This window comes from Mobula hypostoma, chromosome 7, assembly GCF_963921235.1.
Source record: "Mobula hypostoma chromosome 7, sMobHyp1.1, whole genome shotgun sequence".
Taxonomy (NCBI): Eukaryota; Metazoa; Chordata; class Chondrichthyes; order Myliobatiformes; family Myliobatidae; genus Mobula; species Mobula hypostoma.
Window position 1 is genome coordinate 96,554,988 of NC_086103.1, and position 23,976 is coordinate 96,578,963.

General features: G+C 40.3%; 1 protein-coding gene across 5 annotated transcripts in view; it reads right to left on the bottom strand.

Annotated features, from left to right (window-relative positions):
* Positions 1–23,976, bottom strand: part of myo16 (myosin XVI) — a 675,445-nt gene that overhangs the window by 401,841 nt on the left and 249,628 nt on the right. For all 5 annotated transcript variants that reach the window (XM_063053735.1, XM_063053734.1, XM_063053733.1 and 2 more), the window contains 2 exons: positions 20,203–20,313; positions 5,062–5,127 (listed from right to left, as the gene is read on the bottom strand). In XM_063053735.1, coding sequence (XP_062909805.1) covers positions 5,062–5,127; positions 20,203–20,313 — 177 coding nt within the window. The remainder of the gene's footprint in view (positions 1–5,061; positions 5,128–20,202; positions 20,314–23,976) is intronic.

Sequence of the window (23,976 nt, forward strand, 5' to 3'; positions counted from 1 at the left end):
GGTGCAGAGGAGATTTACAAGGATGTTGCCTGGATTGGGGAGCATGCCTTATGAAAATAGGTTGAGTGAACTTGGCCTTTTCTCCTTGGAGCGACGGTGGATGGGAGGTGACCTGATAGAGGTGTATAAGATAATGAAAGACATTGATCGTGTGGATAGTCAGAGGCTTTTCCCCATGGCTGAAATGGCTAGCACGAGAGGGTATAGTTTTAAGGTGCTTGGAAGCAGGTACTGAGGAGATGTCAGGGGTAGGTTTTTTACACAGAGAGCAGTGAGTGCATGGAATGGGCTGCTGGCGGCGGTGGTGGAGGCGGAAACGATAGGGTGTTTTAAGAGATTCCTGGATAGGAACATGGAGCTTAGAAAAATAGAGGGCTATGGGTAAAGCCCAGGTAGTTCTGAGGTAGGGACATGTTCGGCACAGCTTTGTGGGCTGAAGGGCTTGTATTGTGCTGTAGGTTTTCTATGTTTCTATGTAAGCAAGGTACCAGGCCCCTGGAACCAGGAGGAAGGATGCGTCTCGGAGTAAATTATGAGTCCTGATAACAGGAAGCAGGGAGAATTGATAGACTCGCATTCAGAGGTAAAGCATGAGTCCAGATAACAGGTTACAATGTTAGACTCACGCTGAGAGATAATTGATATGTCTTTTGAATGACTGTGGGACGCAAAACAATGTTATGTGAAGTTGTTTGTCTTTCTGTATAAATATGAGCTCAGTATAACCTAAAAATCAGAGCTTTGGTGGAGGTGGTGACTGCTGCAGACTCTCCATGATATTACGTTAATAAACACTTAAAACGAAACTCAAAGTCACTCTGCTGTTCTGAGTTAGTGTTTCCACGACAAAAGTTCAAACATCAGAGGTCCAGAAGGACTTAGGAATCCTCGTGCAAGACTCCCAGGTGGTTAATTTACAGATTAAGTCTATGATAAAGAAGGCAAATGCAATGTTGGCATTTATTTCAAGGGGAATAGAATATAAAATCAAAGGGGTACTGCTGAGCCTTTTTAAGACACTGGCCAGGCCGTTCTTATAGTATTGTCAACAGTTTTGGGCCCTGTACCTCAGAAAGGATGTGTTGTCATTGAAGACAGACCAGAGGTGGTTCATGAGGTTGATTCTGGGAGTAAAGGGGTTAACATATGAGGAGCGTTGAGCAGCTTGGGGCCTGTACTCACTGGAATTTAGAAAAATGTGGGGGGAATCTCATTGAAACCTACCGAATGTTGGGAGGACCAGATAGGGTGGATGTGGAGAAGATGTTTCTTATGGTGGGGTTTTCCAGAACTAAAGGTCACATCCTCAGAATTGAGGGGCAACTCTTTGGAACAGAAGTAAGGAGGAATTTTTTTTTAGCCAGAGAGTAGTGAATCTGTGGAATGCTCTGCCACAGACCGCAGTGGAGGCCAAGTCCATGCATATATTTAAGGCAGCAGTCCCCAATCACCGGGCCGCGGACTGGTACTGGGCTGCAAAGCATGTGCTACCGGGCCGCGAGGAAACGGTATGATTTGGCGATATGAGTCAGCTGCACCTTCCCTCATTCCCTATCAGGCCCACTGTTGAGCTTGAACACATGTGAGGTCATTACCCGCACATCATCCACGTCAGCGCGGGAAGAAGATCAACTCGAGCTTGCAAATGATGGCGGGCTGAAAAGTATGTTTGACATAACATCTCTGCTAGCATTCTGGATCAAAGTCAAGGCTAAATATCCTGAGGTAGACATGAAAGCACTGAAAACGTTGCTTCCATTTCCAACGTATCTCTGCAATGAATGCAACGAAAACTAAATTGCGGAATAGACTGGACACAAGGAACTGCCTTTGAGTATCGCTGTCTCCCCTCACCCTTCGATGGCACCATCTTGCTGCAGGGAAACAAGCCCAGCACTCCCACTGATTCAGCGATACTGGTGTGTTGCAATGATTTTATATATTCATACGGGGAAAATATGTGCTGTGTGTTTAATATCCAAACGTTACTTAAAATGTTGTGATGCTATTGACTTATAAGTGACTTATATAACCATATAACCATAAAACAATTACAGCACGGAAACAGGTGATCTTGGCCCTTCTAGTCCGTGCCGAACACTGCTCTCACCTTGTCCCACTGACCTGCACTCAGCCCATAACCCTCCATTCCTTTCCTGCCCATATACCGATCTAATTTTTCTTTAAATGATAATATCGAACCTGCCTCGACCACTTCTACTTCGACAGTTACTTCAAACTCCCCTGTCCTCCCCTGATAATTGACTTATCACAAAATTCATGTGAGGAAAATATGCGCTGTGTGTTTAATATTAAATTTGTTAGATAAACCCTTTTAGAAACGAAGTTAAGTGTATTAGCCACTTATCACCTATATTCCAGTCATGATTAACACCCGCCTCCCCCCGGAACAGAATCGCCAAAAACGATTTGTAGAAAAAAAATCAGCATGCACACGCATGCGCAAGTCACGCATGCACACAGGTGCCCGTGCAAGGCTTCATGGTCATTGTAGTCTTTCTCGGGTCAAACACAACGTATTTGACTGCTACTCTCTTCCGTTGGCAACCCTACCCACCCCCCACCCCCCACCCGGGTCGGCCGGTCCACAAGAATATTGTCAATATTAAACCGGTCTGCAGTGCAAAAAAGGTTGGGAACCCCTGATTTAAGATATAAGTTGATCGTTTCCTGATCGGTCAGGACGTCAAAGGATATGGCAACATGGCAGGTATATGGGGTTGAGTGGATCTGGGATCAGCCATGATGGAATGGCAGAGCAGACTCGATTGGCTGAATGTCCTAATTCTCCTCCTATGTCTAATGGTCTTATGGTCTTATTACAGATCAGGGTGTTCCAGAGTTCATAGTTCAATTCTGGTGCCATCTAACAGGAGTCTATACATTCCCCTTGCGAACCACCTGGGTTTCCTCTGGGTGCTTTGGATTCCTCCCAATAGTTAGCAGGTTAATTGGTATTTGTATATTGCTCTGTGATTAGGTTAGTGTTAAAATAGTTGGGTTGCCGGGCAGTACAGCTTGTTGGGCCGGATGGGGCTGTTATGTGCTGCATCTCCAAATAAAACAAAGATGATAAAACAAATATTCAGAAATGCAGCAGAAGGTGTCTTCCTCTTGAAATTTCTAAAGTTCATTGAAAGATGGCTTTACAAGTTATCCTGACCATGGAATAATTAGCAAATCTAGAGTTATTCATACATTGCTAAATGTTCATATATCCAAGATGTACGAGAGATAAGACAATACTAAATTTTTTAGGGAAGGAAATTTGGACTTCTTACGCTAATACAAAAAATTCTGAGTGTGAAGTTAGGTTGAACATTTGAATCTACTACAGGTCCACAATTTCTTACCTGAAATCCTTGGGGCCAGTTGCATTTTGGAATTCAGAATTTTTAGGATTTCGGACACCCCCCCTACCGCCCATACCAAAAACATGTATGCTCAAGTCCCTTATTTAACCTGTCTCAGTATGGTGGACTTTAGGACCAAGCAGCGCACCAAACCTACACACATTCTCCCATATACTTTAAATCATCTCTAGATTATTTAATCTAGAGGAGGAGGAGGAGAAAATGGCGGCGCGATGCAGCAGGCGCGGCCTCTCCAGTGAATGATATCTGTAATCTGTCAAGTAGGGGACCGTGCACAATCCAGATTTGATGGAGACAGATGTGAGAGTACAGGGGAACATCTGGAAAGCTTCTGAAATGCCCGCTTCGCTGCCGCTGCTACTGTGTGGTAACCGGAATCTCCGGAGCAGAAGGCCCCTAATCCTCAGCTTTGCTTGTTTCAGTGGCCGGGGTTAGGTTGAAGGCGCTCAGCAGAGGATGGCGCTCAGGAGGCTGTATCGGAGGGGCTGGTCGAAGGCTCGAAGTTTTCGGATGGACGGACTCAGTGTCAGCTGTAGTCGGCTGCTTCCAAGGCATCGGCAGTTGTCGGTGCCTTGTAGGTTTATGGCAGGGAGTATCTCCCTTTTGCCGCCTGCTATTGGGGACTCGGGAGTCGATCGGGACTTGAGACTTTTTTACCATTCCCATGGTCTGTTCTTTATCAAATTATGGTATTGTTTTACACTGCTGTAACTATTTGTTATAATTATGTGATTCTGTCAGTGTTAGTCTTTGGTTTGTCCTGTTTTCTGTGATATCACTCTGGAGGAACATTGTATCATTTCTTAATGCATGTATGCATTTCTAAATGACAATAAAAGAGGACTGACTGTTCTCATAATCTAATTACTTATAATACCTAGTACAATATAAATGCTATGCAAATAGTCATTATACTGTATTGTTTAGGGAATAATGACAAGAAAATTTTTTATTTCCAACGAAAACATTCAATAAAACATAAAAATATACAGCTTCAAGCACATGGTAAATGATTTATTGGAATAAATGTAGAACGTCACTGTCACTGTCACTATAAAACTTCAGTAGCTTGTCTTTCTGTTTATTTAAATCATATACAGTGGTAGTTCCAACACTATTTTCTTCAGTAAGATGCCAAAGAGACATATCATGATCAAGCTTCTGCAATAACTCCACTTTCTGTGTTATTGATAATGATAGATGCTTCCTTCTCTTTTTCTCATTGTTACCCATAGGGGTACCTGCAGCTCCTTTTGACATTTTCACAGTGAAATTAAACGCAAAGTCAACAGTGAACACAAAATATCAGCAAATAGCAGATGCATGTGTAACCAGTACAAGTGCTGAGCCACAACTGACGTCTGGCAGACTCTGCTAGTGTTGTCACGTCACACTGAGTGACGTCAACTGTTGGCGAGAAAACTTCGGTTTTCGGAGCTTTTTGGATTTCAGAATTTTGGATAAAGGAATGTGCACGTGCACTCACGCCTCAAAACCATGGGGCTCCTGATATTAATTATCACACCAATGACATAGGCGTACTGTATATTGACTCTACTTAGTTGAATTCTACAGAGAATGACCCAAATTACATCTAATTTAATGGTGAAGATACTGTGCAAAAATTGTTACTCTCATTTAAATTCAATAATAAAGTGGTACTTACCATGGTGGAATAGATCGCAAGTTCCTTATATGGATTTACCAGCAGCAAAATATGTCCAATGTAAGTCTGTAAAAAAAAGTCTGTAGTGAGTTTGTTGAATGCCTACGAGATGGCTTTCTAGAGCAGTTTGTTGTTGAGCCTATTAGGCGATCAGCTATACTGGACTGGTGTTATGTAATAAACCAAAGGCGACTAGGGAGCTTAAGGTAAAGGGACCCTTAGAAGGCAGTGATAACAATATGATTGAGTTCAACCTGAAATTTGACAGGGAGGAAGTAAAGTCTGATACAGTGGTACTTCGGTAAAGTAAGGGAAATTACGGTGATATGAGAGAGGAAGAGGCCAAAGAAAATTGGAAGGAGATGCTGGCAGGGAAGACAGCAGAGCAACAATGGCATAAGTTTCTGGTAAAAATGAGGAAGGTGCAGGATAGATGTATTCTAAAAATGAAGAAATACTCAAATGGCAAAATAATACAAACAAGGCTGACAAGGGAAGAGAAAGCTAATGTAAAAGCAAAAGAGAGGACATACAACAAAACAAAAATTTGTGGGAAGATAGAGGATTGAAAAGCTTTTAAAAACCTACAGAGAGCACCTAAAAGGATCATTAGGAGGGAAAAGATGAAATATGAAAGTAAACTAGCAAATAATATCAAAGTGGATAGTAAAAGCTTTTTGAAGTATGTTTGAAATAAAAGAGAAACGAGAGTAGATATAGGACTGCTAGAAAATGAGGTCAGAGAAATAATAACAGAGGACAAGGAGATGGCAGATAAAGTATATGAATTTTGCATCAGTCTGCACTGTGAAATACACTAGCAGATGTTGAAGGACGTGAAGGAAGAGAAGTGAGTGCAGTTACTATTACAAGGGAGAAGGTGCTGAAAAAGCTGAAAGATCTAAGGATACGTAAGTCACCCAGACCAGACGAACTGCACTCTAGGGTTCTGAAGGAGGTAGTGGTAGAGATTGTGGAGGATGTAACAGAGATCTTTCAAAAATTATTGGACTCTGGTATGGTGCCAGAGGACTGGAAAATTGCAAATGTCACACCACTCTTTAAGAAAGGAGGAATGCAGCAGAAAGGAAATTATAGACCAGTTATCCTGACCTTTGTCCAGAACTCTACGGAATATTCGGCAATAGTGCGTGAGCCCTGACTGAGAGTGAGTAGAATACGTTGGAGTCAATTGATAAGGATGAGGTTATGGAGTACTTGCTGACACAGGACAAGTTCCTGGCATAGTTAGAGCATTGGCTGATTAATAGTGAGAATAAAAAGATCCTTTTCTGGTTGACTGCCAGTGACTTGTGGTGTTCTGCAGGGGTCGGTGCTGGAACTGCTTCTTATATCAACACACATAAAAGTTGCTGGTGAACACAGCAGGCCAGGCAGCATCTCTAGGAAGAGGTGCAGTTGACGTTTCAGGTCGAGACCCTTCGTCAGGACAATACAAACACCTATGTCAGGATCCTGTTCATTGTCTATAGGTCAGAGTTTAGTACTTAAATCCACTGTGATGAAATGCTTGAGAGGTTGGTCATGGGTAGAATCAACTCCTGCCTCACAATAGGTCTACAGCAGATACAATCTCAATGGCTCTTCACATGGTCTTAGATAATTTGGACAATATATACACCTATGTCAGGATCCTGTGCATTGACTGTAGCTCAGATTTTAACACCATCATCCCTACAGTCCTGATCAAAAGCTGCAGAACCTGGGCCTCTGTACCGTTCACTGCAATTGGATCCATGACTAACTGGAAGACCACAATCTGTGTAGACATCTCCTCCTCGCTGACAATCAACACTGGCACACCTCAGAGATGTGTGCTTAGCCCACTGCTCTACTCTCTCTATACCCATGATTATGTGACTAGGTATAGCTCAAATACCATCTATAAGTTTGCTGATTATACAACTATTGTTGGCAGAATCTCAGATGGAGGAAAGAGGGCGTAAAGGAGCGAGATATCCAGCTAGTGGAGTGGTGTCGCAGCCACAACCTTGCATTCAATGTCAGTAAGACTGAAGAGCTGATTGTGGACTTCAGAACAAGTAAGACAAGGAAACATGAACCAATCCTCATAGAGGGATTGGAAGTGGGGAGAGTGAGTAATTTCAAGTTCCTGGGTGTCAATATCTCTGAGGATCTAACCTGGTCCCAACATATCAATGCAGATACAAAGGATGCAAGACAGCAGCTATATTTCATTAGGGATTTGAGGAGATTTGGTTTGTCACCTAAAACACTTGAAAACTTCTATAGATGTACTGTGAAGAGCATTCTGACAGGCTACATCACCGTCTGGTTTGGAGGGTCAGGCTACTGCACAGTATAGAAAAAAGCTACAGAAAGTTGTAAAATTAGTCAGTTCCATCATGGTTACTAGCTTCCACATTGTCCAAGACATCTTCAAGGACAAGTGCCTCAGAAAGGACCCCCATCACCCAGGATATGCTTTCTTATTGTTACCATCAGAAGGAAGTACAGAAGCCAAAGGCATACACTCAGTGACTGAGGAACAGATTCTTCCCCTCTGCCATCCAATTCCTACATGGACATTGAATCCATGAACACTACCTCCCTTTTTTATTTCTGTTTTTGCACTAGTTTTAATTTAACCTTTCAATATACTTACTGTATTTCATTCTTTTCTATATAATATGTATTGCGTTGTTACTACTAAGTTAACAGATTTCACAACATGCACCAATGATATTAAACCTGATTCTTATTCTGAATTTTCAGCAATGCTCTTATTCACAGCTTTAAGTTAGAGTCCATTACGTGGATGATGAACTCATTGGACTTCATTTTAATATAAATCAATGAAATTGAGTATTCAGGCATAGGTGTATGCAATAAACAAGGAAACACGACCAGCAGAATGTGATTAATAGAATTTTCTATGTTACCAAGAATAGTTCCAATACCAAAATAAAGTTATTTTTACCCATTTTCATTAGTGTCCAGAAGCTTGCATATAAAAATTTGAAATACAAGCTAAATCTATGCGTAGTCACAGGAAGCAAAGTAAATACGTAATACATTCATTCTCAAAACATTCAAAGATTCACAGTACATTTATTGTCAAAGTATGTATGCAGTATACAATCCTGAAATTTGTCTTGCCATTACAGTAATCCAGAAAGCGCAGTGCAGATAGACAGCAGATAGATTGTTACAAGGAAGATTGTGAAGTCAGAAATCTATTTAATCACATTAATATAACCATTCAATCATTTTATAACAGCAGAATAGAAACTGTCTTGAGCCTGGTTTTCAGGCTTTTGGACCTTCTGCCTGATGGGAGGGGAAGATGAGAAAATATTCAGCGTAGGTGGGGTCTTTGATTATGTTGACTGATTTACTGAGACCTCGGGAAATGTACGTAGTGTAAAAGGAGAGAAGCTGTGTCCAGAGAGACATTGATAGGATGCAGAAGTGGGCTAAGAAGTGGCAGATGGAGTTCAACTGGGAGAAGTGTGAGGTAGTATACCTTAGAAGGACAAACTCTAAGGCAGAGTACAAAGTAAATGGCAGGATACTTGGTAGTGTGGAGGAACAGAGGGATCTGGGGGTACCTGTCCACAGATCCCTGAAAGTTGCCTCACAGGTAGATAGGGTAGTTAAGAAAGCTTATGGGGTGTTAGCTTTCATAAGTTGAGGGAAAGAGTTTAAGAGTCGTGGGGTAATGATGCAGCTGTATAAAACTCTGGTTGGGCCACACTTGGAGTATTGTGTCCAGTTCTGGTCGCCTCACTATAGGAACGATGAAGAAGCATTGGAAAGGGTACAGAGGATGCTGCCTGGTTTAGAGAGTATGCATTATGATCAGAGATTAAGGGAGCTAGGGCTTTACTCTTTGGAGAGAAGGAGGATGAGAGGAGACAATGTAGAGGTGTCCAAGATTATAAGAGGAATAGATCGAGTGAATAGCCAGCACCTCTTCCCCAGGGCATCACTGCTCAATACAAGAGGACATGGCTTTAAGGTAAGGGGTGGGAAGTTCAAGGGGGATGTTAGAGGAATGTTTTTTACTCAGAGAGAGGTTGGTGTGTGGAATGCACTGCCTGAGTCAGTGGTGGAGGCAGATACACTCGTGAAGTTTAAGACTGCTAGACAGGTATATGGAGGAATTTAAGTTGGAGGGTATATGGGAGGCAGGGTTTGAGGGTCAGCACAACATTGTGGGCCGAAAGGTCTGTACTGTGCTGTACTATTCTATGTTCACAGTCTCTGCAGTTTCTTGTTGCCACAGATAGAGCAATTGCCATACCATGCCTTGATGCATTTAGATAAGGTGCTTTCTATTGTGCCTCAATAAAAATTGGTGAGGACATGCAAAATTAAAGGGGACATACAGAATTTCTTTAGTCTCTAGAGATGCTGGTGAGACTTCTTTGTCATTGCATCTGTGTGGTCAGACCAGAACAAGCTAATTATTGTTAGATTAAGCATTCTTGTTCATTTAAATAATTTATTTTGGGTTATATGTGTAAATATGTTAATTTCATATGACATGCTACCATGTGATATGTATGTACATCAAATGACATCAGTATTTTTTTGGACTCCCATGTTTTCTTTGAATTAATTTAATGTTTTAAAGTTACAAAACATAACATTGATGATTAGATATTTTTAAAATGAACCTGAAATGGCTTCCAATCATTTGAGCGTAGTGAAATATTTGAAGTAAATCAGTTTAGCACAGCCCAGCACGTGGAGAGTTGGTCTTTGGAAAGGAAGACATGGTCGAGTTCTTTTATTAAAGTAAAAAAAATAGAAGAAGAATTCAGGGTTCATTAAGAGTGAGTGTACCAGTTGATATAAATCATTAAAAAAAATCAGGATTGGCTGGTTACATCAAAAAGATTGACACGTTTGATTACACAGTGGGTAACTTGCTCATGTATGCTGAGCTACTGGAGCAATATTTTGAAGCAAATGAAATAACCAATGTGAAACGAGTGGCAATTTTGCTGAGTGTATTGGGTTTAAAGTCATGCAGTTTGCTATGAAGTTTGACTGCTGCAAACAAGCCATCAGAAATGAGATTTGCTGCTATTGTAAAAGTGATGCAGGAACATTTAGGACCAAAGCCATTGTCGATTGCAGAACACTTTAGATTTGATAAGCAGTATTAAAATGGATGGTCCATTTCAGTATACATTGCTGATTGTCTGAGCATTGTCAGTTCAGTGATGGACGTAATGATACGCTGAGAGATTGTTTGGTTTGTAGAATCTTAAGATAAAGCTTTCAAAAATAGCTCCTAATTGAAGCACAGCTTACATTTAAATGAGCAGTGGAAATTGCTGTTTAAATGGAAATCGCAGAAAGATGCAACTGAGTTGGAGTCAGGAATGAAAGTGAGCATGCATAAAATTACAACATCTAAACAGAAACTAGCCTGACATAGTGTGACCATTGTGGCAGGTGCTCATATACAGCAAATAAATGTAGATTTAAAGGTGATACGTGCAAAAAATACAACAAAGTAAGACACATACAAGGAGTACGTTGGGCAGACAGAAATAAATGGTCTGCACAAGGAAGAGAAAATGCTAAAAATTGAGTTGTACTTTCAAAACAAACATTAATTTGCATGCTGTAGACGAAGAATCTGATAATGATAAGGACACAGGATTGTGTGGTCTTGAGATTTACAGTGTGAAGATTAACAACAGACAAGCAATATTGTTTACACCAGACATGAACAGCAAATTAATTAGAATGGAAATGGACACTGGCTTAGCACTTTCAGTCATTCCCCAAATGACTTTGAATGGCATTTCAAAGATACCAAACTGAAGCCAGCAGATATCCAATTAAGAACTTAAAATGAGAAAAGGTGACTCCTGTGGAAATGACATCAGTAACAGTGCAATACCAACAAGCCACATTGAGGTCGTATGTGGTAAAAGCAGGAGGACCAGCATTGTTGGGGTGTGATTGGCTGAGGCAATACAACTTGCCTGGAGATTCTTCAATGATTTACATGTCACATCCCCTGCAATGAAGCCGTATGAAAACATTTAGGAAGATACTAGATGATACTACAACAGTGTTCAAGGATAGCATTGAAAAAATCAATCATATCAAGTATAAAATGCTGTTAGATGAAAATGTCACACCCAAGTTTTGCAAACCCCATTCGGTTCCTTATACCATCTGTGGTAAACTAGCCAGTGAGCTTGATTGTATGGAGGCTGAAGGAATCCTTCCCAAGTTTGAGTGGAGCTCACGGGCAACATCAGTGGTCCCAGTAGCCAAGAAGAAGGGGTCTGTCATGATCTGTTGTGATATTAAAGTTACCATCAACCCAGTACTGAAAGTGGAAAGTAGGAATACCCTCTGCCCAGGATAGGGGATATCTCTGCAAACCTTTCTGGAAGAAAACACTTCAGAAAAGTGGATTTAGTGGAGGTCTACTTGCAGATGGAGATGGAAGAAGAGTTGAAAGTGTTTCTCACTATAAACACACACAAAGGGCATTATCACTGCAACAGGCTTATTTTTGGAGTGGCAGCTACACCTGCACTCTGGCAGAAAGCTGTGGACCAGGAGCTGCCAGGCTGCCCAGGGGCTCAGTGTTGCCTGGATCACATCATTGTTACCGGTGAGGATGACAAGAAACATCTCCAAAACATCAAAACAGTGTTAAAAAGGTTAAAAGGTAATGGGCTCAGAACGCAATGCAACCTGTGTGAGTTCTTTAAGCCAAGTAACACTTACTGTGATCACACGATTGATACACAAGGATTGCACAAATCCTTGTGTTGAGAAAATTTAACCAGTGGTGGTTATCCTAAGGCCAAAGGACATGTCACAGTTGTGGTCCTTTTTATGATTTGTTAACTATTATAACAAGTATATGGCTACTGTGCTCTGCGCCTTGAACTCATTACTGCAGATCGGAAAGAAATGGCAATGGACAAAGCAGTGTGAGTTGGCTTTCAAGAAGGTAAAGGAAATGGTGATGTCAGACGCTGTACTCACATATTATAATCCACATTCTCCAGTGAAGCTGGCCTGCGATACCTTGCATTATGGTGTAGGTACAGTCATGTTGCATGTTATGAGTGAAGATAATAGCCTTTGCAACTCGTTTCCTTACTTCGGCAGAGAAAAATCACTCACAAATTGACAGAGAGGCCTTGAGTCTGGTTTGGGATGTAAAATGTTTCATGGGCAAGAGTTTACCCTCATTACTGATCATCAACTACTGGTGTCCAATTTCAATCCACAGAAGGGTGTTCCACTGACAGCAGCAGCACAAATGCAGAGATGGGGTCGGTTCCTTGGAGGTCACAGTTACAAGACTGAATTCAAGAGGCTGACTAATATTTGAAATGATGATGAATTTTCCCATTCACTCTTGTAAAGGTAGTACCAGAAAAATACACTCCTTTTGACATGTTCTCCCCAATGCAAATCAAAAGTCACCCTATTACGGCACAGATAATTCAAAGGGAAACCAGAAAAAATCGCACACTGTGTCAGGTCTACACGGCAACCCAAAATGGCTGGAATGTGTAACAGAAATCCCATTTCCCTCGTTTTTACCAGTGCCAAGATGAACTTGCCCTTGACAGGAGTTGACTTATGTGGGAATTTAGAGCTGTTAAGGCCGGAGGTGAGGGATGGGCCAGTGTTCAGCTCACTACTGAGTAAGGTTTGCTTATCTTTGTGCTGAACTGAGGCCGTGGCATACAACTAACAGGCTCTTGGATTGGCTGCTGTGATGATTGGCTTTGTGACTGTAGACCTGCTCTCATAAATTTCAGTTCCGAATGCTATTTGCTCACTTTTATAGTTTGCACAATTTGTTGTTTTGGATTTTCTGCACATTGGGTGTTTGACGGTCTTCTTTTAATGGGTTCTATTGTTTTGTGACTGCCTGTTAGGAGATGAACCCCAAGGCTGTATAATGAATGCATAATTTGATAAGTAATGTTTTTTGAAGAGCTTCAATGACAATCCCCCGGTGGCCCTCACTTCTACTGTGATGTAGTGCTTTGAGAAGTCAGTCATGGATAGAATCAGCTCCTAGACCTGGACCTGCTACAATTTGCCCTTCACCACAATAGGTCCATGTTGTCAAGAGTATAAAATTACAGACTGAATGGCCTTAAAATATGAAGAGAGTAGACAGGATATCAATGAACAGGAGATAACTAGATTATTGAAACTTGTGTGAGCACTTCAATAAAGTGAAATTCAATTTGGAACCTTTCAGAGACAATGAAGTGAATAATCAAGTCTAGAGTAACAAAACTATGAAGAAATTCATGCCAGTTAAATATATTGAACCTGCAGCCTCATCTGAGAGTTTTAAATAAGTTGACTGTAAAGATAAAGGGAGCATTAGCCTCAGTGTTCTAAAATTTTCTTTTCTAGAATGGTCCTTGTGAACTGGGAGGAAATATCCATGATTTAACCCATACTAATGAAGGCAGACATAAGAATAAAACTAAACTAACATTAGCCAAAAGGAAAGTGATGAAATGTAACAAGGCATTGGCAAAATGGTAGAATGATGGGATGGAACGGGTTTAATTTTATGACACAGACATGGCCTTAGCTGCTACGCATTTCCAGCATTCTTTAATTTTATGTCACACTAGGTTGTTAAAAAATCATCACCAGTTAAGTCATAGTCATAGTCATACTTTATTGATCCCCGGGGAAATTGGTAAGAAGATGTAAAGAGTGTAATGTTGGATAATGTAAAACTGTCCATTTTATCCAAATAAATGGAATTTTTTTAATGAGATAAAAGTAATTGTTGGAAGTGAAATGGGATTATTGCATCATTGTTCATTAAGTTAATATTCAGCTTTGGCAGCAATGGGGAAGGCAAAAGGTTACATTGGACGTAGTTGCAAGAAAACAGGAAAATCCATCAAAAGAAATTCTCCAGCAGTTATAGGGGGATTTGGGGACATTGCATCTGATGTACCATGTGTCACTTTGATATTCTTACTAAAAGAAGATTAGAATTGCACCTATGGGTGTGAAAGAAAGAATATAAAAAATCTGATCATGACAGGCTGAGCAGGACACGGCCAAATCCTCACTAGTTTAGAAAAATGGAAGATGATTTCATTGAAATTAAAACTTCTTGTGTACTTTTCTTTAAAGATAGATGTTGAAAGGCTGGAGAGTCTAGAACTTGGGGCTATTGCCTCTTGTTAAAGGTGCAGTCATTTATGCTAATGCGAGGAGAAATATCTTCACTTGGAGGATTGGAAATCTTTAAACTTTTCTTTGTCAGAAGTCTTGGATGATCAGTCAGCGAATAGACTCATGGTTGATATTTTTTAGGTATTAAATTAATCAGCGGAGATGGGGACAGGACAAGACAATAGAAATAAATTAGTTCAGCAATAATTTATTGAATGGTGGAACAGGCTCAGGAGTCTGCATGGTTATTTTTCTTCTTATTTTCTAATGACCCTAATGATGAATTATGACAGTAAATGAAAAGTTATAACTTAAATGTTAAGAAAAATTATCATCCCATATGACAATTTAATGTATGAGGAAAGAGATGTAACATTTGTAATAGCTAATTTCTAGTGTCACTTGGTTCAACATTGTGGGCCAAAGGACATGCCCTGTGCTGTAGTCTTCTATGTTGTATGGCCTTTGATTTCGCCATTAATGCCATCCTCTTTGATAAAAGAATACTTTGGCTTAAAATGACTTAACTTCCTATGGCAAGTTGCTTTACTCTTTTGCCAGGCTCATGGACTTCAAATAATTAAGTATATTGGATTTGAAAATCAGAGAGCACAATCCTATTCACACGAACCTTTTATAGGATCAATGACTGGGCAACAGCAACTTTTCACATTGAAAATTACATCTGTCCTCACCTGAAGTTCTTAGGACAGGTGAAATAGTTGTACTTAGCAGCTACAAAACCTTGACTTAACATTACAGAAGATACCCAATGCAGTGGCCAGTGAGTGTATATTTGTGCTTATCTGCGCTGTAGCCCATCCATTTCAAGATTTGACATGTGTGTTCAGATCTGCTCTTCTGCACATCACTGTTGTAGCACACATGATTATTTGGGTTATAGTTGCCTTCCTGTCAGCTTGAACTAGACTGGCTATTTTCCTCAGACTTCTCTCATTAACAAGGCATTTTCACCCACGGAACAGACACTCACTGGATTTTTTTTTTTGTTGTTTGCTTTATTCTCTATGAACTCTAGAGACTGTTTTGCCTGAAGATCTCAGGAGATCAGTAGCTTGTGAGGTACTCAATCCAGGCTGTACGGCAACAACATTTCCATTTTCGAAGTCATTGAGATCAAATTTCTTCCCCATTCTAATGTTTGGTCCGAACCTCTTGACAATGTCTGCATGCTTACTGCCACATGATTGTCTGATTAGATATTTTCACTAATGAGCAGGTGTACAGGTGTGCCTTATAAAGTGGTCACTGAGTGTATATTGATAGTAATTTTTGGGCCAATATTATGAAAGAACTTTTCCTACATAATCGGTTGAATATTCACTTCCAATTTCCTTTTGAGGGTGACAATCACAGGCAGTGCAGGCTATTATTAATTCACTTCCCCTTTAGTTTATACATGACCTCTGACATTCAGCAAGCGAAACCTTCCATAATCCACTCTATCCAGACTTCTCACCATTATATATACCTTATTGATTCCCCCTCATTTCTCTTCTCTAGGGAAAATAGTTGTAACGCTCAGTTATATTGGCTCATATATGTCTAGGGGAAATCCCACCCAGCACCTGCCTCAACGCTTCCCACGGAGTCGGCTGCCGTCCGAATCAATCCCAAACATCAATCATCAGCCAGCACACCCAGTACGTTTTACCAAGTACATTTTATAGATATTACTAATTCTATGACATTAATATAAATTCGATACAGAAAAGGAAGTAATGAAAAAAAAGGTGCCAAGACTTATCAAAGTCCAAGTCCTTCGTGCTCAATCGTTAGAGCTCAATCGATTCCTGACGACCACCTGAATCCTGTCGACTCACGGCTCGGGACCACCCGAAGTGATCGACCGGAGCCTCTCCGCACATCCACCGTCCTCCCCGTCTCTCCTCCGACTTCCTGCCAAAACCCCGTCCACCGTCCTCCCCGTCTCTCCTCCGACTCCCCGCCAAAAACCCCATCCCCAGTCATATGATACAGCATTATCATCCGAAAAGAAAATGATACATGACCACCCATTGGCTAATAGCACCCTGCTGTCTGTATTAACCCAAGCAGCTGTCTAGCTAGAGACTTACTCAGCATTTAACATAACAAAGAAGCATTCCCCAGTATAACATAACAAAGAAGCCATTTTAAATTTAACATACAAAAAAAGAAAGACCCCGTACACAGTCTTTATAACTGTAGTATTTCCTTCTTATAAATAATTTCTGAACCCTCAGAAATGATATCCTTCCAGCGACTAGATGTGCTAAACGTGGAGTAGTATCTTCAACAGAGGAAATAAACGAGACATTCAAGAATTACTTTAAAGAACTGTATACAAGTGGCTCAGTTCCTTCTGAGAATGACTTCTCAGATTTTTTTAGTGGATTAGACCTCCCTACATTGTCATTAGAAGACACCAAAATTCTAGACTCTCCTATTACACTGGATGAGCTACTTTAAAGCAGTCAGAGCTACAAATAAGGGCCATACGCCAGGTATAGATGGCATACCTGTGGAACCTTACCTAGTACTTTGGGATATTCTTGGACCAGTATGGTTAGAAACATTAAATTATGCTTTTGGAAATGGTGCTTTCCATAGAGATCTAAATACAGCCCTCCTGAACACAGTTATACCTAAGCCCGGTAAGGACGCCTTGGAGTGTGCCAGTTACGGTCCAATCTCCTTGATAAATGCCAACCTCAAGATATTTTCAGAAGTCTTAGCCAGTAGACTCGAGACAGTAGTTGGGAAAATAATTAGCCCAGATCAAATGGGCTTTATCAAGGGGCATCTCGCATCTGATAATATTCGCTCGCTCTTACATGTACTGAGTGCAACACATAAAATCCCGCCTGCCTGTGGCCTGCTATTTCTAGATGCTGAAAAAGTGTTCGATCGTCTTGAATGGCCATATCGTTGGAGAGTCCTAAAAGAATTTAAGTTCGGCGATAAATTTATCAATACGATTCAAACACTGTATGCTAATCCTTCAGCCCGGGTATGTGTGGGAGGAGGTTTCTCAGAGTTATTTGACATAAGATGGGGCAGACGACAAGAGGACCCTTTGAACCGCTTGCACATTTAATTAGAAACTCTCCTCAGATCTCCCCTATTACAATAGGTACAACTTCACATTCAATATCACTTTACGCAGATAACTCACTAGTTTATATGGCAAATGTTCAACAAACTCTCCCCTCTATTTTAAAAACACTGGAGCAATTTGGATTTCTTTCAGGATACAAAGTTAATTTGTCAAAATCAGCACTGATGCTGATTAATACGGATAAAAGTAAGGTGTTTCTCCCTCCCCAGATTAAGGTTACAAATGACGTCCTCTACTTAGATATTAAAGTTAATACTTCCCTATCATCTGTGGCTAAAACAAATCACTCTTTAATTTTGAAAAAAATAGAGGATATTAATAGATGGAGACATCTGCCAGCATCAGTCCCTGCCCGTATATCAGTCACTAAAATGAACATCTTACCCCACATTAATTTTATCAGCTCAATGATCCCACTTGTGCCTCCAGCAGGATATTGACAAAAACTGGACTCCTTACTACGATGCTATGTTTGGAACGGTAAACAAACCAATATAAAGTGGTCAGCTCTACAATTCAAAAAGCCGGATGGGGGAGCGGCATGTCCAAATTTTAAATTGTATCACTGGGCATTTGTATTAAAAAGTCTTAGCTATTGGATGGAGGAGGATAAAGTTTCATCATGGAAAAATATAGAACAAGAGCTAATAGCACCAATAAGGTTGAAGGACTTTCTCCTTATAGGTATTTACGGGGTTTCTTCTTTGTCATGTTAAATTTAAAATGGCTTCTTTGTTATGTTAACACGAGGAATTCTGCAGATGCTGGAAGTTCAAGCAACACACATCAAAGTTGCTGGTGAATGCAGCAGGCCAGGCAGCATCTCTAGGAAGAGGTACAGTCAATGTTTGAGGCCGAGACCCTTCGTCAGGACTAACTGAAGGAAGAGTTAGTAAGAGATTCGAAAGTGGGAGGGGGAGGGGGAGGGGGAGATCCAAAATGATAGGAGAAGACAGGAGGGGGAGGGATGGAGCCAAGAGCTGGACCCGTGATTGGCAAAAGGGATATGAGAGGATCATGGGAGAGGAGGCCCAGGGAGAAGGAAAAGGCGGGGGGGGTGAACCCAGAGAATGGGCAAGGGGTATAGTGAGAGGGACAGAGGGAGAAAAAGGAGAGAGAGAGAAAGAATGTATGTATATAAATAAATAATGGATGGGGTACGAGGGGGCGGTAAGTAAGAGAAAGTAATGGAACTTAATGGAATGTAATGGAACTTATTGAAGCTTCTGACTTATTCAAGTTTATAAGTAGACTGAAGTAAGTTTACTTTGCAGTCTGCTAGAAAATGTCATCCTGACAGTCACAATATTTCATTGTGATTTTCCTCTTTCTGGTAGCTACCTGCAGAATATTGGAGAGCATTCACAAAATCCCTTCTGGGCAACGCATCCTCTGGAGCAAAATCCTTTTAGACTGAACAACATAATCGCTTCTGAAGACAATAACATTTTTCATTTTATCATCTTGTGATATGAAAGGATTAGCAGAACAATAATGGGGTACAGATGAGGCACTGCATTTTAGGGCAAAGCTTCACTGTAAGTTAAAGTACAAATTACTGACCTACTATCTGAACTTTCCAGAATGTGATATTTTGTGCAGGAAGAAGACCAAGGGGTGTTGCAGACTCTGTTTGCAGATGCAAGTTCTATTTTAACAAATCTTGGGTTTACAACACCGGGCAACAAATACAACAGCCAGAACTGGGCAGTTCTTGATGTTACTAGTAATGATTGCAACAAGTGCAAATGTGAAACATTCCTTCTCTCAGCTTCATACTATGGACTTACAAGTCATAGAGAGACACAGCATGGAAACAAGCCCTTTGACTGACCGAGTCTGTGCTAAGCACTTACATCCACTTACACTAATCCTCCATGTATTGCTGTTTTTAAATCTTGAATCATAATCTTAAATTTAAACATTTATTAGAGGAAGGTTTTTTCACTCAGAGAGTGGTTGGTGCATGGAATGCACTGCCTGAGTCGGTGGTGGAGGCAAATACACTAGTGAAGTTTAAGAGACTACTGGACAGGTATATGGAGGAACTTATGGTGGGGGGTTATATGGGAGGCAGGGTTTAAGGGTCGGCACAACATTGTGGGCCAAAGGGCCTGTATTGTGCAGTACTGTTCAATGTTCTATGTTCTATATTCTATATTTTGACTCCTTTTATACACTTATAATCAAATGTACAAATTTTATATACAATTCATTGAATATATACCTTAAATGAGCATTTTAAAAAGAGGAAGTTCTGGAGCATAAGCAACAAACTTAATTAATCTATTTAACAATATTATTTTGAACACCAGCATGTTGTTAATAATTTAATTGCACTTGCAAAGGATAACATTTGATGGATTTTAATGTCTGATTTTTAATAACCAAAATTTACCAGAATTTGACCAATAAACTGAACTGAATCCAAAATCAATAACTGAAAAATTCAAGTCCTAATTTAGTCCTATTGGTATCAAGATATTACACTGATTCTTAATCAAATTAAATGTTTTCCATTTAATCTAATGTACTTCTTTGCATATACCCCTCAGGTTTCAAAGCTTAGAGGGAGTGAAATAACCAGTTGTCAGTCCCTAGATGTTCTTTTAAAAGATGAGTATCAGTGAAACAATAAACCCGTGAGTCAGTATGCCCAAAGCAATTTCTTCTCTTAGGCAGGCAGTTCAGTCAAACTAGCTGCAATATTACAACAGTGACAAAGCTTCAAAGTATGTCACTGGTATGAAGCACTTAGGAATCCTTTGTATTTGTGGAAGCCATCTGCAAATTCCTTAAAACACCATGTTTTAACTTACATATATTTGATTATTGCTGAACCGCTTCTGAATTTCATAGAGAAGACTTCTGTCTGTCAGCTCACTCAAGGTGGACAAGTCATCATTGGGGGCAGGAGGAACCAGGTTCACCTAGAATTAGAAACAAAGTTATGGAAGACTTCATTAATCTACATTTCTCAGACAAGTACTCACAGGATAGACTCTTTAGGAAATCACAGAGTTTAACTTTGCTTTGCAGGCTCTATTTTAAGTTCGGACAATGTCAGACAAGTCCATGACCAACACTACCTTGAGAATGTTACTTCCATGCAGATGTAGTCCCAAGACTCCAGCTTCTTTTAGCTGCAAAAAATTCTGCAGGGCATTCCAAATTTATTCCAGAAACAATCTATTTTGATATTGAAAATTTGATATCACCACAAAAGCCAACCATCTTAAAACAGTAGTTAAGTAACATAAAAGCCATCAATAATTATATCTTTATCAGAATTTGCTGGTTGTAAGACAACATAGAAAGTATGTAAATGTAAATCGATATTTCTAAATAGCCCAATGACATACACAATTTTTCATGTTGCAACTCCTCAAAAGCTGGTAGTATGGTTGGTTTGACATGTCTAATAATTGTACTGCTTTTCTTTTCTTTCTAGGTTTCATGGATATTTGGAGAAGAAGAACTTAAGAGTTGTATAATTTGATAATAAATAAACCTTTGGTCTGATGACCCATCAACGCTGTTCTTCAGTTGTCAAGTATTCCCTCTGAGTAATGGAGACAACTAGGATAGATTCTTTAGCTGGGAACACAGGACTGCTATGTGGTGAGCAATATTCCTCTCCATATTCTACATGAAAATTGGAAGTTCTAGATCTCAAAGAAGCTTGTTGAAGGAAAGAGTAGGACATCATCTAGAAAGTTGGGCAGTGTGGTAGTAGATGGAACATAATCCAGAAAAATGTGAGGTAATGCACAGAAAACATCACACTGTGTTCACAGACAATGCTTATTTTGCATTGATTTCAGTAACGTATGCATGAGGTCTTGGATACTGAGATTTGCTGTACTGCTTGGGGTTCCCTACAATTCCAAACAGATATCGACAGTGTATCCACTCTCATTAACAACACAGATATGTTTAGGAAGAGGCTCTTTTCTCACACAACCAGTATGAATACAGTTACTGATCACCAGCAGAGCTTCTTCATACTCAACACCATGTTTCTGAGATGCAATTTGTTTAAGAGTTCACTGCTGCCCTGTCTGGGGCTCAGCAACTTGTCTGAAGCTGCATTAAATTGAATGTGGTCATACTGGGATTCAGTTTGTACATCAAAGAAGAGAGAAGTGTTAGAGTTAGCACAGTGCAACTGCATTTCTCGAAACAGCCAAGCAACTGGAGTCATCAACCAGAAAGCATATTTGGACTTCCAGTAAGATGGCGGCACAATTGGATGCAGCAGCGTCTCGGGCGCCAGCCAAAGCTGTTTTTGTTTTTTTTTAATGTCTTTTTTATGATTGCAACGACACTGGGCCTTAAGGACTTCAAGCATTGTGGATTTACCCCATCAGTAAGCTGCTCTTTGGTAGAGGAGCTGAAAAAGCTGGACTCTGTGTGGACCATGTTACTGCCTGTTACAGAAAGACATTGGAGTCAGTGCACAGAGTACAACAGAACAGTGAGTTATTGTCTTGGACATTTCTCTTATGATCACTAGACCCTGATGGACATTGGTAATGTAAAATACTGCAAATCCATTTCCTCTTCTATTGGTAAGACAGACGGCGGGGACCTGCATGGCTTCGGTTGCAGTGAGGACTAGGCCTTAATCCGAGGGCTTTTCTGTTGCAGCAGTCCAATAAAGGAGATGCCGGAGATGGAGTAATGTGGTGTCCATGCTGGGGTAATACGGTGTCCATGCTGGGTTGTCCATGCGGTGCCCAGTCCAATAAAGGAGATGCCGGACATGGGGAAATGAGGTGTCCAACCTCACTCATCAGTGCTGCCATCTAGTATTCATTCGGAGGAAGACAAGTGAGGTTGCGTGCGTGTTTATGCCTATCTGCAGACTACTGAGAACTGCTTATTCTTGCCAGTAAAATCCATGCAGCATCAATTTACAGGACATGTTAGGCAAGGGCTTTTTTGTGTGATTGTATGTTTACTTGCTATTCTATCTGTGCTATGTGTGCCTTGTGTTGTGTATGACCGTTAGTAATATGTTTTGAACCTTGGCCCCACTGTTTTGTTTACCTGTATTCATGGGTATTCATGTATGGTTGAATTTCAATTAAAATGAACCTGGACTTTCATAATTTCACCATAGATCATGTTGCAAATTGATTGAGAGTACAACGTTACTTTTGCACTGACCTGTTATGTTTTGTAACTTCAAAATATTAAACTAATTCAAAGGAAGATATGAAATTCCAAAATCTGAGTCTAACTTCATGTTTACTTGAAATGAGGTGCACACATATCACATGGTAGTGTCATGATATGTGCAATTCACTTATTTTTACATATAAAAATAATAAATTATTTAAACAAACACAAATGCTTTATCGACAACATATTTACAATATTACTCAACTCCAACTCAACAGAGGATGCATTTCAACTATATACACAGTATTCTATATAATACAAATACTATATACAGGTCCACAGCTTAGTAAAATTTAAATTGTCCCACTCAGGCTTAAAGCACGCAGAGTAGATTCTGGTTCTTTATACTCACAAAGACTGAATGCTTGCAGCTTTCCTGAAGTTCATTGAACTCTCTTGCAGTTTAAAACCAAACCATTTTTCACAAGTAACTGCCTCATTAACATATCAGAAGCTTTCTCAGATATGTTACCGACAGAAACTGTAGTACTAAGACCACTACTTTCACCACTTTCATGTTTCCACGAGCTGCAAGGTCTCTGCTCAGTCCAATAAGCTTTTCAACCAGAAATACAGAGGTTGGCACCAAAACCTGCTTGCCCTCCATTGGGAAACCATTTATCGTGTACAGCTTTGGGACAGTTCAAAACAAAAGTTCAAAATTAAATTTATGTCGTAGTACATATATGTCAGTGTATACAATCCTGAGATTCATTTCCTTGTGGGCATACTCAATAAATCTATGGAATAAGAACCATAACAGACTCAGTGAAAAACCGCCCAACTAGGTCCTTCAGAGTGCAGAAGACAACAAACTGCGCAAATACCAAAAAACAGCAATAAATATCAAGGGCATGAGATGAAGAGTCTTTGAAAGTGAATCCATAGGTTGTGGGAACAATTCAGTGATGAATTCAGTGACAGGGTCTACAAGTGAGGAAATCGACGAACCAATTGCATAAGGAAGTATTGAGGGAAGTTCTTGGAGCTTGTGACATCATCTAGTTCCTTGCTTAATTTGCTTTCAGTTGGCTTTATTTCCAGGAATTTGGCATACAAATTACATAGAACATAGAATAGTACAGCAGAGTACAGGCCCTTTGGCCCACAATGTTGTGCCGACCCTCAAACCCTGCCTCCCATATAAGCCCTCACCTTAAATTCCTCCATATACCTGTCTAGTAGTCTCTTAAACCTCACTAGTGAATCTGCCTCCACCACTGACTCAGGCAGTGCATTCCACGCACCAACCACTCTCTGAGTAAAAAAACCTTGCTCTAATATCTCCCTTGAACTTCCCACCCCTTACCTTAAAGCCATGTCCCCCTGTAGTGAGCAGTGGTGCCCTGGGGAAGAGGCGCTGGCTATCCACTCTATCTATTCCTCTTATTATCTTGTACAACTCT